At 38.1% G+C, this 17,915-nt stretch overlaps 1 protein-coding gene across 3 annotated transcripts in view; it reads right to left on the bottom strand.

Moving 5' to 3' along the window:
* The window catches only part of ZMPSTE24 (zinc metallopeptidase STE24), a 43,955-nt gene that overhangs the window by 6,245 nt on the left and 19,795 nt on the right, over positions 1-17,915 (bottom strand). For 2 of the 3 annotated variants that reach the window (XM_086381070.1, XM_086381065.1), the window contains 2 exons: positions 14,399-14,583; positions 63-167 (listed from right to left, as the gene is read on the bottom strand). In XM_086381070.1, coding sequence (XP_086237196.1) covers positions 63-167; positions 14,399-14,583 — 290 coding nt within the window. The remainder of the gene's footprint in view (positions 1-62; positions 168-14,398; positions 14,584-17,915) is intronic. The other variant, XR_015156527.1, reaches the window with a different exon arrangement.

Raw genomic sequence — 17,915 nt, 5'->3', positions numbered from 1 at the left:
TTGGAGAAGCTGGCAGTGTGGCCAAGAAAAAAGGGGTAGAGAGAGAATTACTCCAGACTTACCTGGCTAATAATGATATTTTTGACTGTGTGTCCCAATTTCCAGTGCCCCAGCTCATGGCCTAGTACAGCAAGCACCTCCTCGTTTTTACATCCTTGTTTCTTATTCTGAATCAAAGAACAAATTGAAAATAAACTATCAAGAAACTTCAAAAAGTTTATCCCTTTTAACCAAGTAAGAGTCCTTTTTAGAGTCTAACTTAAGGAAACAATCAGACTTTCGTGCAAAACTGTTCATTCACTGAACAAAACATTCCTCCAGCCACTCCACATTAGATACTGGGTTAAGCTCAAACATAGAATCATGAACCAGACACACATATTCTGACTGCATGAGTCTAATTTAGGTTAGAAAAAATATAAATCTTTATCAATAGGACAAGAGTTAAATAAATCATGACAAAGTCATGTAACAGCCATATTATAATCCCACTAGAAATTCTGCTTTCAAAGATTATGTTATAACATGGGAAACTGCTCATGATAGTGTCAAACAACATTCATATTATGCATCCATTAGAAACGTTTTGAAAGAGTATGTTCTGACATGGGAACATGGTTCATTAGGTGAAGAAAGCAGGAAACAAAACTAAAAATAAATAGTATGATTCCAATCATGAAAAAAGACAAATGTGTATGTAAAAATACCCAAATAAAGAAAACAGACTGAAAGCATATCAAAATGTTAACAGTTTTTTCTGTATGGTAGAAATACAGTGATGTTTAACTACCTCAGATGATTCCTATTTTCCAAATTATCTACAAATAAGTACATGTCACTTGTGACCTTCAAAAACACCATGTATTGCCATTTTAAAAACTGAGACCTCCAAGTTAAAATGGCAGAAGGAACATTCACATCTAATTTTATTCCCTCCAAAAACCCCAGTAAAACTACAATCAAGAGTTTGTTTGTTTGTTTTAAGACATAAACAGGATAGGGAAAACAGGAGAGCTGGCAATAGTAACAAGATTTTGGAAGCAGGAAAGCAGACAGATAAATAAAAATGGACTAGGCAGGTCAAGAAAGTTGAATCATAAGCCAGCAGTGGAGAAAATATATAGAACCAGTCTGATTTACACTGCAGTGTCTTCAAAGGACCCAGGTACTTCTGAACTGGGAGGAACAGGAAGAGGTTGTGGCAAATATAAGAATTGGGTGAGAGCTGTTTGAGAAATGGTACAGATTCCTCTCCAACTCCACACTCAAGCAAAAGGCAATTGCTCGTCCCTCATCCTGGCAAAAGCCTGAAAGCTCGTTTTGGATAGGGCAAAGAAAAGGACACTTCAGCTGGAAGTTCAGCATAGTTGAAGGCCTGAGAACACCGGCAACAGACCGTGGATTTGCTTACCTAACGGTATGTAAGGTACACTGACTACTGAGCACTCCCTCTCCCAAGCTAGCCCTCTCCTCATACCTGGCTTTCAAAACACTGCCCTCCAGACAAAAGCCTGGAAGAGTACTCCCTGGGAACTCTGATCCCTCTACCAGGAAAGACCAGGAGATCCTAACAGGAATTCCCCAACTGCAAGCACCCCTAGGACATACCACAGTGAAGCTCAAAGTTGATAAACCTTATGTACAGGCGCAGAGAACCCAACCAGGCTTTTAGTCCCATTCTCTTACTAAACTCAAAGAAGGTGAAAGTTGCACAGTCGTGTCTGATTCTTTGCGATCCATGGACCGCAGCCTGCCTGGCTCTCCTGTCCATGGAATTTTCCAGGCCAGAGTATTGGAGTGGGTTGCCACTTCCTTCTCCAGGGAATCTTCCCAACCCAGGGACTGAACCCAGGTCTCCTGCATGGCGGGCAGATGCTTTCCCAACTGAGCCACTAGGGAAGCCCATTCTCTTACTAAGGAGTAGACAAGCAATTATATATATTATAAGATACACAAGGTAAGAGTCAAGATGGAAGACCAGATACAGAAAAAATGCAATATGGAAGAAACAAATCACCTAAGGAGAAAATTTAGAGAGATACTGCTTTCATGGAAAAACTGAAGGTACTCTAAAAAATGGGAAATTCAGGACTTCCCTGGTGGTCCAGTGGTTAAGAATCCAACTGCCAACGCAGAGGACATAGGTTTGGTCCTAGGAAGATGCCACATATCTCAGGGCAACTAAGCCTGTGCACCACAACTACCGAGCCTGTGCTTTAAAGCTCGTGCTCTGCAATGAGAGAAGCCACTGCAGTGAGAAGCCGGTGCACCACAACTAGAGAGCCGCCCTCGCTGGTCGCAACTAGAGAAAGCCTGTATGCAGCAACGACGACCTAGAGCAGCAAAAAAAAAAAAAAAAAGGGACAGGGAAAATAATTCTTAGAAATTAAAGCTTAATAGAATGATTGGAAGATGATGTATCTCCCAGAAAATAGAAGAAAGAGATAAGCAAATGGAAAAGCAGGGAAGAAAAGGTAAGAAAGTTCAGTATAAGGAAGCCAACACTCAAATAATAGAACTCTGAAAAGAAAGAATAGAAAAAATAGAGAGGAGAAAATCATCAACAAAACAATTCCAATAAGTCTCCTAGAACCAATGAACTTCAACTTCCAAATTAAAAGGGCCAAATACATACCCAATACAATGGGTAAAAACAGACTCACAAGGTTGTACACTGGAAACTAGTGTAATATTGTATATCAACTATACTTCAATTTTAAAAAACAAAAGACACACACCAAGGTATGTGAAATTTCAGAACACAGAGAAAGGATTCAACAATTTTCCAGAAGAATAAAATAAGGTAACATACTGCTGCTGCTGCTAAGTCGCTTCAGTCGTGTCCGACTCTGTGCGACCCCAGAAATGGCAGCCCACCAGGCCCCCCCCATCCGTGGGATTCTCCAGGCAAGAGCACTGGAGTGGGATGCCATTTCCTTCTCCAATGCATGAAAGTATTGAAAGTATCTCCAAGTGAAAGTAAAGTCGCTCCACATGTCTGACTCTTAGTGACCCCATGGACTATAGCCCACCAGGCTCCTCCATCCATGGGATTTTCCAGGCAAGAGTACTGGAGTGGGCTGCCATTGCCTTCTCCAAAGGTAACATACTAAGGATCAGTAATTTGAATGGTTTCAGACACCTCGCCAGCAATGTTGGAATCAAGATGGTGATGGAACAGTGCCTTCAAAATCCTGAGGAAAAAGTATTTTCAATCTAGAAATCTAAATCCCAGTCAAGTGACAGGAAAAAAATGTGACAGAAAAATGAAGGCATTTTGATGCAAGAACTCAAAAACTTTCCTTTACTACACAACCTTTCTCAGGAAGGTGCTGGAGGATGTTCTTTACTAAAATGAAGGAGTAAATTAAGAACAAAAAGTCACGGAATACAGAACACAGGAGACCCAGTGAAGGACAGAAGTGAAGGGAATCTCTAACGGTAAAGGGCAACCCCAGAATGACAACTGTACACCAGATAAAAGAGGAAAACCCATTCGGATTTGAACAATGTGCAAAAGACAATCTGTTGAGGACTGCCATGATCGCACTCTTTCAGTCACCATAGCATCCTTTTAAGCTGAAGAAACGTGTAGAAGATGCACACTATTGAGAGAATACAGTAGATCAACACGGATTTCAACCTAAAGAAAAGGAAAAGGAATACAAGAATGGCCTGGTGGTCCTGTGGCTAAGATTCAGTGCTCCCAAAGCAGGCGGCCTGGGTTTGACCCCTGGTAAGGGAACTAGATCCCACATGCCACCCCACACGCCGCAACTAAGACCTGGCACAGCCAAATATAAAAGAATAACCACAGGGAGGTCTGCTATGAGAGCTGAGAGCAGGACTTCAGAGAAATACCCCAAAGAAAGAGAACAGAGCTCTCTCCCAGGGTGTAGGAGGGATGAGGGGGACTAAAACTAGTAAGGTTAATGATGCAATTAACCTTGTAGGAAATTATATTGGGACATGGCAGAAGTTGTGAGAAGAATTAGCAAAAAGAAAAAGGAACACTAAGCACTTTTTTTTTTTTTAAGCAATTATTAAGCAAGAGGGAAAAAAAGGTAACATATTCTCAGCAGTGAAAAGGTACAATATTGTTTAACAATAACGTTTTCAATAGTGTTTTGATATTGGCTGAGAGACGGACATAGAGAACAGACTTATGGATGGGGTGGGGGGTGGGGTGCATGTTGGGGGGTGGAAGGAAAGAGTGGGATGAATGGAGAGTAGCATGGAAATAGCACACTTATACAGAAGACAGACAGTGGGAACGTGCTGTATGGCTCAGGGAACTCAAACTGGGGCTCCGTGACAACCTAGAGGGACAGGATGGGGCGGGAGGTGGGAGGGAGGTTCAAAGAAGGGGACATATGTACACCTACAGCTGACTTACGTTGATGTATGGCAGAAACCAACACAATATTGTAAAGCAATTATCCCTCAATTAAAACTAAATAAATTAAACACACACACACAAGAACTGTAACTGGACTATACTGGAAGAATTGGGGGAAGGTAGGAGCAGAGCACATACTAGGCCAAGAGCTAAATCCTCGTCTACCATGACTAAAAGGCAAGACAGTGTCAGTAGATAATAGTATACATACATTGTATATATAAATGATGTGCATAAATGTCAGAAGAAGCTAACAGAGCTGAAATCCGTAGGGAGAGGAGCCTGACAGGGTGAGAGGCACAGAGAAGGGAGGAACAGGAAACTACTGTATTTCATCATATGCTTTTTTGTACTCTTAACTTTTAAACAATATGTTTGTATTACTTTAATAAAGTTAAATTTAACGTTAAAATTTATTGGACTTCTACTTCCTTAATTTTATCATAGCTCCTCAAACCAACATTAAAAATACATATATGTAAATACATATATATACACACACAAAAATATACATACACACATGCATATTTTTTTTTTTCTTTCAACACACATGAAGAATAGGTCAGGAAAGATTAAAAAAAAAAAAATAACAACAAATGTTGCTAACATGTACCAAATACTGACTATGTACCAGGCCCTCTGTGCTATATACTGTATTATTTATACATCATAATCATGATATGAATTAAGAATACTTATTACCACTTTACAGATGAGAAAATCTAGGTACAGAGAGGTTAGCTAATTTTCCTATGGCCACAAGCCAATAAACAGAAAACCTGGGATTTGAAGCCAAGTAGTCTGATGCCAGAGACCTGTGCTTTCAACTTTTACACAAGTATAGATAGAAAAATAAATTATTCAACATTTATCAAATAAATAATTTTTAGTTAACAAATATGTAATCATTTGTATATTGTTATAGTACTGCTTTTAAAATAAACATAAATGATAGGTAGTCATATGAATGACACAATATAATGTTTACAAAGCCAAATAAAACTCTCATTGTTTATAAACTTTCCAGGTTCAATTTAAATAGTGCCAAGACACAATGAACAATTTCTTATACACACACTCACATGTGCATACCTACATTCACTCACCAATACACACATACTCTGAAAAACATCTAAAAAATGCTTAATAAGGTAAAACAAATATCCTTTTAAACATACAGTTAAGTTTACTTTAAAGTAAGGAAAAGCCAAAGCTGAGGAGTTGAAATTAACATTCCTTGTATAAAACTATGAACGGCTATACTCTGAGTCAAAGAGTGAGCTAGAGGGAAAAAATGCTGGCAAAATAACCCAATTGTGTCAAGCTCACCTAAAGTGGAGAAAAACAAAAGTCTCTTATTGAAATTAAAATCATGGGACTTCCCTGGTAGTCCAGTGGTTAAGACTCCACACTTCCAATGCAGGGGGTGTGGATTTGATTCCTGGTTGGGGAACTAAGATTCTGCATGCCCAATGGCATGCGTGGCAAAAAAGAAAGAAAAAAAAGTCAAAAACATTATCTGCACGGACCAGAAAAGGCCAAGCTGGCTTGCTAGCACTAGGGGCAACTGATAGAAGCAAATGCAAATGCTCTATTAAGGAATATACCCTAAACCCAGACCCTTCAAGATTCCTGAAGGTTAAGATTACTGAACTATTATGAATTTACAGTAAAAATTATCAAACACTTCAGAAAACAAGCCACAGTAAGTAAGAGTAAGCAGAAACAATACAGGGTTGCAGTAGTTCCTTAAGACTTCAGATAATGGAACCATCAGATACAGAATATGAAATAAACAAAGAAGGGTGGGCTTCCCAGGTGGCGCTAGTGGTAAAGAACTTGCCTGCTAATGCAGGAGATGTAAGAGATGCGGGTTCAATCCCTGGGTCGGGAAGATCCCCTGGAGAAGGGAATGACTACCCACTCCAGTATTCTTGCCTGGAGAACTCCATGGATAGAGAAGCCTGGAAGGCTATAGTCCCTGGGGTCGCAAAGAGTCAGACATGACTGAAGCGACTTAGCACAGCAAACATACAAACAAGGGAACTGAAAACATGAGAAAGGAAAAAGAGGCTACCAGAAATGACTGATTTCAAAAAGAACCAAACAGAACTTTAAAACACAATGGACTGGTCAAAGAACAGACTAAATATAGCTAAAGAAAGAATCTATGAACTGGAATGTGGAGCTCCAAGAGACAAATTTAAAAGTGTCAGCATCTGTGGGAGACAGAATGAGATGGTATAACATTCATCTAACTGGAATTCCAGAAAGATAAACTGGGGAGAATGGGAAAGAAGCAATACTCAAAGATAAAACCCGTGGCGGATTCATGTCAATGTATGGCAAAACCAATACAATACTGTAAAGTAAGCCTCCAATTAAAATAAATACATTTAAAAATAAATAAATAAATAAAACAAAACAAAAAAAGATATAATGGAAAAAATTTTTTAAACTTCAGGAAAAGACATGAGTCCTTATAGGAGCTACAATACATCCCAAGCAGGACTGGGATAAAGTTCATACTTGCACAACACAAAAATCAAAGAGAAATCTTAAGAATAACCAGAAAGAACTAAAAAATAAATAAGTAAAAGACAACTAAGCTCAGAGCAGACTTTTTCAACAGGAACAAAGGAAACCAGAACAAAAGAGAACGGTATCTTTAAAGTGCTAGGAGAAACAGCTGTCAATCTTGGATTGACATCAAGAATGAGAGCAAAATAAAAACAAAACCAGAATTTTCCAAAGAAATTTCTACATATATACAATGGAGTATTACTCAGCCATTAAAAAGAATACATTTGAACCAGTTCTAATGAGGTGGATGAAACTGGAGCCTATTATACAGAGTGAAGTAAGCCAGAAAGAAAAACACTAATACAGTATACTAACGCATATATATGGAATTTAGAAAGATGGTAACAATAACCCTGTATACGAGACAGCAAAAGAGACACTGATGTATAGAACAGTCTTTTGGACTCTGTGGGAGAGAGAGAAGGTGAGATGATTTGGGAGAATGGCATTGAAACATGTATAATATCACATATGAAACGAGTCGCCAGTCCAGGTTCGATGCACGATACTGGATGCTTGGGGCTGGTGCACTGGGACGACCCAGAGGGATGGTACGGGGAGGGAGGAGGGAGGAGGGTTCAGGATGGGGAACACATGTATACCTGTGGCGGATTCATTTTGATATATGGCAAAACCAATACATTATTGTTAAGTTAAATAAATAAAATGAAAAAAAAAAAAAGAAATTTCTAAAGCATATACTTCTGGAAGAAGCAAAGTAATTTTTAAAAGGAATGTGTGAGGGGCTTCCCTGGTGATCCAGTGGTTAAGACTCCATTCTTCCACTGCAAGGGACGTGGGTTTGATCCCTGGTCGGGGAGCTAAGATCACACATGCTGCATGCAGCCAAAAAGAAAAAAGAAAAATGAACAAGATAAAACTAAAATATAACATGAAAGGGGTCATTAGATCAAACTGTTTATTTAAGGTTCCTGGATTGTTTAGGAAGCAGTGAAGATATTGTATATTTTAAGATTTTAGGCTTTGTGGGCATGATTTATTTTTAACAGCAACCATAAAAGAACAGTCACATATGAACCTTCAAACCTAAATGAAAACTCAAATGTAATTTTTTAAAAACCTTCCATCATTTCTAAAAATAAAGCAGAAGGAGATGTATGTTTGGGGTGGAGGTGGGGTGGGGGGATATGAAAAGGATAAAGGGGAAAAAAGGGCATAAAATAATATGGCAGAAACAATTTAAAATATATCTGTAATCACAATATATGTGAACAAACAAAGCTAGTCAAAAAAAAGCTAGTGTCAGTTTGGATTTAAAAGCAACCATAACCACAAAGTATATCTATGTGTGAGACAAATATACATGGTAAGGTTAAAAGTAAAAGGATGAAAGTGATATGGTGATGGCTGCACATTAAGAATATACTTAAAAAACACTAAATTGTACACTTTAAAATGGTTACAATGGTAAATTCTATCTCGATACTATTTTTAAAAAGTTAAAGGATGACATCCAGCAAATATTAACCAATAGTTATATGGTGTCGCTGTATTAACACCAGACGAAATCAACTTAAAGGCAAAAAGGATTATTAAAGAAAGTAACAAAAGAATGATAAAAGATTCAATTTACCTGGAGGACACATAATTTTAAATGTATATGTTCCTAATACTAACGCCTCAGGATATATTCATTCAAAATTATCAGACTTACAAAGAAAATCTGACAAATGTATCATAATAGAGAATGTTAACACATCATATCAATTAAGACATCAAGCAAATAAAATGTCAACAAAGATATACAAATTTAAACAAAATAATAAAAAAGCTTAAAAAAAACAGCTTCATCTATGGGAGACTTATCAGTTCTGCAGCAAGCAATGAGAGAATATATATTCTAGAAAGTGAAGGCTAACAGTTTTGAAATAAACTCCAGCTACTTAAAAGAGTGAAGTACAAACAGATGAACATGGAACTGATTTTGTTTTCTACACCTTAGAAAAACACAACCTAATGGGAACACAGGCAGCAAAATACTGGAATCCAGCTATTCTACCAGTTTTCCATTTCTTCACCAATTCCTCATCTTTAAGGAAAATGACCACTTAAAAACAAGGCTGGGTAGATGCATGAAAAAGACGGATAGATTAAAAGTGATTGGCAAGACAGCTTTTACATTTACTATCTCTTTTCCTTTTAAAGATCAGAATCTAGGTCAGAATACACTTGGTAGAGAAAGTAAAGAAAGAGCTAACTAGCCTAGTTTCTTAAATGGCTAAGAAACACTTGTACCTGTGCCTTCAGGGAATGGCCATCAAGAGGGAAGAACAAAGCACTAATTAATAGACATCTATTCTAAGGGGGAAATTAAGAGATGTAACTGAAGATTTTCATACAAAAATATTCATTGCAAGAATATTTTTAACAGTAAAAAACTGGAAACCCATATACCCAATAAGAGGAAAAATGATTTTTAATAAAAAAAAAACACAGAAATAGATATAGTAAGATGTTTATGGTTAGTTGGATTACTCATGTTTTCTAATTTATCTATTACTTTAGTAATAAGCAAAATAGGCTGCTATGTTTAATAATAATGATAACAGTTTCCATTCATTAAATGACCTATGAACCAGACATTGTATTATTAGATATTTTACAAACAGTTTGTTAATCTCCACTACTACAAGGCAGCTATCATCAGCCTCATTGCTTCTTAATCTGAACTATGAATTAATCCTTTTATAAAACAAGCAGGTCTCTATTAGAAAACATAGGCTCTTGTATCTTGGTTTGATGTCTGCGTTTAGGAAGCTATTCAGAACTCCATGGAGTCATGTTCAAAGATATGGAATGACAAGAGCTTAAATAAGGGTCATTTTTGCAAAAATGAAACTTGTTTATTTGTAATAGATTCTTAAGATAAAATTGGATTTTCTTTTCTTCCCATGCTAATTTTACATATAAGAAAAAAAATAAGTATCTTTCTCTTTTCTATAGCACTTTCCTTTTCATAAAATAAAATTCACAAGCTGATTCATTGGATCCTCACAACAGCAAGCTGGGCAAGATGGGAAGTACTATCTTCATTTTAGAGACGGCAGAAAGTTAAAATGTCTTAAGATTATCATGCTAATAAGCAGTGGGTAAAACCCGAATTCACACCTATGGATCTTGTCCTCTTTCTATTATACTTATCAACTGGGAAGACATTCACATGACCCTAGCTCTTGCTGGGGAAATACTTGTTTTCTTCTATAAAGGGACAGTTTTTATATATTTAAATTTTTCCTTTCACTTAAAATGCTTTTGAGACAGGTTGTTCTAATTACTGAATTTGTCTTCTGAAGGATAAACTGCAGGGAGAAAGTCTCCTAGACTTCTTTTAAAATGTGAATAGCCAGTATAGAGATACTCATCGAAATGTTAATAATATTTATCTCTAAGAAGAGGGATTTAGTTTTCTTCTTTAAACATCTGCTCAAATTGAAACACTTCATCCTCTCTACACTCTCCAGACTTAAAATCATTTCTGCATTCCCCACTGTGTTGTATTAATATGTGTAGTAGGTATACAGTAGCAGGTGCTGAATAAACCACTATATCCTAAACTTCTGCCACACTTGTGTATCCGCTGTGTGATTATTTAATATCTTTTTAAAAATAAATTCACTTTTTAACTTAGCCTTATCCCAAATGACAATTTTCATGAAATCATGATACACTAGTTTGATCTTTTTCCTAATATTCATTAATACACATATAGCCATTCAAATTTCAAATATTGATATCCTACCAAAATCACCTCACCTGTATACATGCACTAAAAAGCAATACATGAGATTTGGGTCAATCTTTGACTTTCTCCTTCAGTCTCCACAATAGCAATCACCATAAGTCCTTTAAATCCATCTTTTATTATGACTCCACACTTATTCTGACCTCTCACTCTAGTGTAGGCCCTTATTTCATGCCTATCTTGGTGATCCTGATGCAGTAAGTCCCTAGTAGTCCCCTTTGCCTCTAATCTTTGCTCTATCATATATGTTGCCATCAAATCTTAAACTTCCTAAAACAAGCTTTGGCCTCTTTCTCCCAAGGGATCTTCCTGACCCAGGGATTGAACCTGGGTCTCCTGCATTGCAGGCAGATTCTTTATCATCTGAAACACCAGGGAAGCCCCTTGGCCTCTACCCAAATCAATCAAAACTTTTCAGGTCACTGAAAACAACCACTAGAATGTCTTCAGGAAGAAGTACTTTACAAACTGGTCCCGGCCTACCTTTCTATCCCCTTCTGCAAGAATCCATTTATTCATTAGTCTTAGAATAGCCATTGTGCAGTTGTTTTTATAGCTTTATTCATTACATATCTTCATCCTGAAAAGCTCCAGCCCCAAGTCAAAATTCTGCCTAGTTCAAATATTTCCTCTCTTTTAAGAAATCTGTCTAACCATTAGAATCTGCATTCATTTCTTAATTTCTAAAAGTCACACTATTTCAGCCACTTATTTACCACCCCCTGCCTTAAACTATGAGCCACATCTAGTCTCCTCTACTACAGGTTCTCTAGGGCAAGACTATGTAATTTATACATACATGCTAAAATATTTGCATCTGGACTTCCTCGTGGTACAGTGGATAAGAATCTGCCTGCCAAAGCAGGGGACACTGGTTCAATCCCTGGTCTGGGAAGATTCCACATACTGAGGAGCAATTAAGCCTGTATGCCATAACTACTGAACCCACGTGTCACATCTACTGAAGCCTGTGCTCCACAACAAGAGAAGCAATGGAAAGGCTGCACGCCACAACAAAGAGCAGCCTCCACTCACCACAACCAGAGAAAGCCTGCATGCAGCAATGAAGACCTGGCACAACCACAAACAAAATAATTTTTTTTAATTTTAAAAAATTAAATTTTTGCAGCTATCAATGAAATAAATCAGGCTCTTTAAGAAGCTAGCAAAATAACTCAAACTCCACTCAACATAGTTCAAAAGACTAACCTTTTCTAAGATCTAAACCAAACCTTTTCTAAGATTGCTAAACCAAAGAATACTGTTCTCATAGATACTGTGTTAGATGTGTTAAGTCACTTCAGTCATGTCCGACTCTTTGTGACCCCATGGACTGTAGCCCACCAGGCTCCTCTGCCCATGGGATTCTCCAGGCAAGAATACTAAGTGGGCTGTCATTTCCTCCTCCAGGGTCTCATAGATACTGCTGCTGCTAAGTCGCTTCAGTTGTGTCCGACTCTGTGCGACCCCATAGATGGCAGCCCACCAAGCTCCCCCGTCCCTGGGATTCTCCAGGCAAGAACACTGGAGTGGGTTGCCATTTCCTTCTCCAATGCATGAAAGTGAAAAGTGAAAGTGAAGTTGCTCAGTCCCGTCCGACTCCTAGCAACACCACGGACTGCAGCCCGCCAGGCCCCTCCATCCATGGGATTTTCCAGGCAAGAGTACTGGAGTGGGTTGCCATTGCCTTCTCCCTCATAGATACTAAAGGTCAGTAATTTCATTAGATTGCTTGAAACCAGCAGACCACTATCTAACACGCAGGTCTGGCTATCGTCATCTACCCTGTGTGTAGATACCACTTCAGCAAGTTGACCTGCTGAACGTGCATGATTCCCCAGTGTTCTTACCTGGTTACTCTTTCTGGACTTCAGTTTTCCTATCTATAAGATGACCTTAAGAGCTATTACTAGCTTAAAATCCTATGATCCTTGGTCAGACCAAAATGACTTTTATCCCAATAGCCTGATAAAATAAATCTATTTAAAAAAAAAATACAATCCAAAGAGTTAACCCTCATCCAATGCTATTTAACCCCTTCACATTTTGTTCCATCTAGATATTTATAACAGTCCAGGCACTCTATTAGACCATCTCTTTAAAATCAAAACAGATGCTCAATGGTAACAGTTTTTTCTACTGGTACTCAGAGTACACAGGTTTTTCTCATGTACTATTTCATTTAATCTTCACAACCCTAAAAGGTAGGCATCTTTATCTCAGTGTTTTTCAACTAGCAGTGATCTTGCCTCCTTTCTCCCAACCCTGGGGACATCTGGGAATATCTAGTGACATTTTCCATTGTCACAATTGCTGGGAAAGGAGGGACTGATACTGGCACCTGGTAGGGAGAGGCCAAGGATGCTGCTAAACATCTCATGAGGCACAAGACAGCCTCCCACAGTGAAAAACTATCTGGTCCAAGATGTCAATAGTTTCAAGATGAGAGCCCCTGCTGGCATTGTCTATCAGTTAAGAAATCAAAGATTTAGACAGCTTAACTTATTTGCACAGTTACACAGATCTCAAATCATCTCTGAATGCCATCAAAGCTGATGACGTGTCCCATCACATATGCAACTACTAGAGACTGTTTCTGATTAAACATATATTGTTTTCTTATCACTGTCTCCCCTTCCCCATTTAGTCTCGGTATACTTTGCTAAGTCACTTCAGTCGTGTCCGACTCTGTGCGACCCCATAGACGGCAGCCCACCAGGCTCCCCCGTCCCTGGGATTCTCCAGGCAAGAACACTGGAGTGGGTTGCCATTTCCTTCTCCAATGCATGAAAATGAAAGTGAAGTTGCTCAGTCGTGTCCGACTCTTAGCGACCCCATGGATTGCAGCCTACCAGGCTCCTCCGTCCATGGGATTTTCCAAGCAAGAGTACTGGAGTGGGGTGCCATTAGATTTTGCTAATTACCATCAGTTGACCTCATCTAGAAGATTCAGAAGAAGCTTTCTCAGACTATAAGATCAGATTAAAGAAATCTCTTCTCTTATGCTATCACTGCATCCAGTATATATAGCTTTGCTGCTGCTGCTACCATATGGAGCTGTGCTTGTATGACTTTCTCCCCTTTAGACTATAAGCTCCTTGACAGCAAGGTTTCCCTCTTCGTTTCTGAATTCCAAAGAAAGTATCTCAGCAGAGTTTACAATTCATAAATGTTTAAGCAAACAAAAGAAAACTGACCAAGTTACACAGTATACTCCAAAATGCACAGCTACTAAATGACAACAGGATTCAGATTTAAGTCTCTCCATCACCAAAGCCTATAATTACTACATTCTCAGTGAAGTTAAAAATGAGATGATTATTATCTCCTCTTTATCTTGTCTGTGGGAATTCTTCAATCATAAACATATCAGGAATTATATATAAAGTCCCTGTTTTAAAAACAGTTTATAATCATACAAATTTTCCTATCTTATACTTGTGAACATTCTGTGAAAGCTTGAAAGATAGTTAACATGTAACAACAGTGATATTCTTTCCCAAATACCACAATTATAAAGGGGCAGTTATATTTTTATTTGATAGTCTCCCTGAGTTCAACACTCACTACATAGAAATTAAGGTTATTTTGAGCTGTCACAGAAACTGTTTATAAAAACTAAGCCAGGGTCTCTTAGGAAAAGAAGAACTCACTTTAACTTTAGCTTTTATTTCTTCACTGTCCCCTTCTCCATCATTGCGGGGTTCCATGCCAGACTCCTCCTGGATGTCTTTGTTTAGTACAGAATACTCTTCTAGTAGAGTGTCAAACAAAACTATTCGCTTGTTCTTGAAGAAGCCATAAAAATAAGCATTGCTGTGGGAAGAGCGTTTAGATCCTAAGGAAAAGACAGTTCAAAGCATGGAAAATAATTAAAAAGTCTGGGGTCTTTTGGAGAGATGCCTAGAAACTGAATTACTGGAAAGGACGTTAACATTTTCAAATTGTTTAATACCTGAAGAATATTATATCAACATAAATCACTACCAGCAGTGGAGAGTGTCTGTTTCTCTTCAGTCATAATAACAAATATTTATGCTCATTGCAGCTTTCTAACAATAAATAAATAAAGCCTAAATATCCAATGGTCGTGGAATGATTCAATTATGATAAAGCTATGAGTTGGAATTTTAAGCAGCCAGAAAAAAACTATACTTTTAAAATATTTTAACAAGATAGGAAAAGCTCACCAACATACTGAAAAGGATATAAAACTTCGTGTATACAAAATTCCATTACTGTTGTGAAAAAATGTACATGTAAATAGAAAAGCCTAACACAAGCCTATTAAGAAATATATTAAAATACTGAAGTGTTTATCACTGGCTTATAGAAACATGGATTTTTGTTCCCTCCTTTACACTTTCTTCTCTTCCAAAGCTTTTAAAGTAAGTATACTTATTTAATCAGAAAAAATTAAAACTATCTTAAAATCAACTAGAAAAAAAGCCCTAAATTTTTAGCAGTGGCTAACAGTAGCTAAACTATGGTTGATATTTATTTTCTTCTTTATATTTTTCTTTATTTTCATTATATTTTATGTTCTGTCATGTGCAGTGAATTTATTGGTTAACAATAAACTTTAAGTTCCAATCTTGGCTCTGCCATGTATTATTTGTATAAATGCAAGAAACTTTCTTAATTTCTTTAAGCTTTATTTTCCTGTTTATGATATGAGGCTAGGACTTTTTGGTTTGATTGCCTGGAAGTTAAGAGCCAAACATGTGGTCCAATTTTATCAATGATATAGGATCTTAGCATCTGGAAAGTTGTGTATCTGCATCTTATATTTCTATCTCATTTCTATCTTTCCTAATTTTTTAATTAATTTAAAAATATTTCTTAGAAGTTACCTGAAGTTATCTATGGAAATAGGCAGATAAGCAAAACAAAATTAATGTCTTAGTATCTCCCACTGGCCCAAGGATCTCAAAGTATGGCCCAAAGAATGCCTACACCAAAATCACCTACAGGTACTTGTTAGACATAAACAGTAGAAATATCCAATAAGTCAAAATGTCTGGGAATGGGGCCAAGGAATCTTTTAACAGATTCTCCAGGGAATTCTTATACTCACTGAAGTTTAAGACCATAAGCTCTTGTATCACTGTGCCTTGCATGTAGCATTTATTCAATAATGCTTGTTTACTGAATAGATTTATCGTACCATTTGAGGTATGAAGTAACATATCTGAGAATTCTGAACACCAAAATGTCCTATGTGATTGTACGGCACTGCCAGCTGTCTCTTTATCTTTTGTTTATGATGTCTTATCTTAATCAACCTCTCAGCAGCATCTGATACAGTTGAGCATTCCCTCCTTGAAACACTTTCTTCTCTTATCCCAATAGAAACACCATCTTCTCCTCATTTTCTTCCTACCTCAGTGGTCTCTCCTCCTCAGCCTCCTTTGCCCACTCTTCCCCCTCAGCTGACCCTGACCTGAGCCCCCTTCTCTTCTCTGAATGCCCTCATCCATGGAAGTATCTACATGCCAGATACTTTCCAGACCATTATGTCCAGCCCTGGCCTCTCCCTAGAACTCTGGACTCATATCCAGCTGCCTATTTGACAAGCCTACATCTCCACAAGGATGTCTATAGTGCATCTTTGTTGTTTATATTCTCATGTGTCATTTTCTCCCTGACCAGTATTAGAATCCCCTTGCAGAATTTAGGGAATTTGGCATCATGCAAGCCTTGTGAGAGATTGCTTCTCATTTAAGAAATCCAAAAAAGCTGGATATCTGCTTCCCCAGCACTCCTGACAGCTAGCCCAGTGCCCTGGCTCAGTCCATCAGATGCACCCACTGGGGACTCTGAATAGTAGCTAATTACACGAGGAAGCAGGGCAGTGAGAAATTAATTCTGCAGGTGCTAGTGGGAGGGTGTTAGAGATGCAAACTGCTAAACTCCAACAGCAGTGTCCTCACCAGACTGGTTCTTCAGGGTGATTCTGAGTTCCTAGTCTCCCAGTGAAGAGCCCATTTCCCAAGTTTGGCAAATTAACTTTCCTGTGATCTTGTGACTTATCAAATATTGTTTCAATAAGGAATTTTTCACGTTAAATTAACCATAGTTGGTTTCTATGGCTGACTTGCAACTAATTATTGCTTGTAGAACTCTGGTACAATATTCAATAGGTATCTCAAATTATAACCCACCTAGCAGAACTTCAACTCCCATATACTTGTTCTTCTCCCAGTTTTTTCCCATCTCAGTAGCCTATCATTTATCCAATCATTTAGGCCAAAAATCTAAGTCATTATCTTTGAGATCTCTTGCTCCCTTATTCCTTTACATGTCATCTATTATCAAGTTCCATCAACCCTACCTCTAAAACACATCCCTGATACACCTACTTCTCTCCATCAAGTACTACTGTTGTTGACGTTCAGTCGCTAAATTGTGTCCAATTCCTTGCAACCCCATGGACTGTAGCCCACCAGGCTCCTCTGTCCATGGGATTTCCCAGGCAAGCATACTGGAGTGGGCTGCTATTTCTTCCTCCAGGGAATCTTTCTGATCCAGGAATCGAACCCAGGTCTCCTACACTGGCAGGTGGATTCTTTACCACTGAGCCATCAGGATAGACTACTCTAGTCTAATAACCATTCTCTCCTCCTGAACGGCACCAGCCTTCTGACTGCTCACACTGCTTCTACTCTAGCCTCCCTACCAACTTCTCTATATAGCAACCTAAGATAGGTTAAAAAGTAAAAACCAAGGCCATGTCACTTTCCTGCCTAAAACCTTCCATAGCTTTATCTGTGGACTGAAAATTCAAGATTCTTACCCTGATTTACAAAGGCCTATGTGGTCTGACTCTTGCCTATGTCTCAGATTTTATGTCAAAACACTTTCCTGCCATGCGGCAGCCACACTGGACTTTTTTCTTGAAAATATCAAGCTCTGGACAGTCTCCCCATGGATGGCTCCTTCCTTCAGATCTCAGTTTAAACTCATTTGCTTGGAGAAGTCTTGTCTAATGACCTAATCTAAAGCACCTACTCAGCCATTCTTCATCACTTCACACCAGTTTAATTCTCTGTGCAGTACCTGCTCTCTGATGTTTTCTGAGAGCAAGACTACTGGTTTTTCACTTGGTTTTTCCTTTCAGTTTACAAATCCATAATATGTGTTGCTACTGTTAGTGACAACATTCATTCA

The sequence above is a fragment of the Bos grunniens genome, chromosome 3, assembly GCF_055505025.1.
Source record: "Bos grunniens cultivar Pamir isolate PY7600 chromosome 3, Bosgru_T2T1.0, whole genome shotgun sequence".
NCBI lineage: Eukaryota > Metazoa > Chordata > Mammalia > Artiodactyla > Bovidae > Bos > Bos grunniens.
This window is presented reverse-complemented; position numbering and strand designations above follow the sequence as displayed.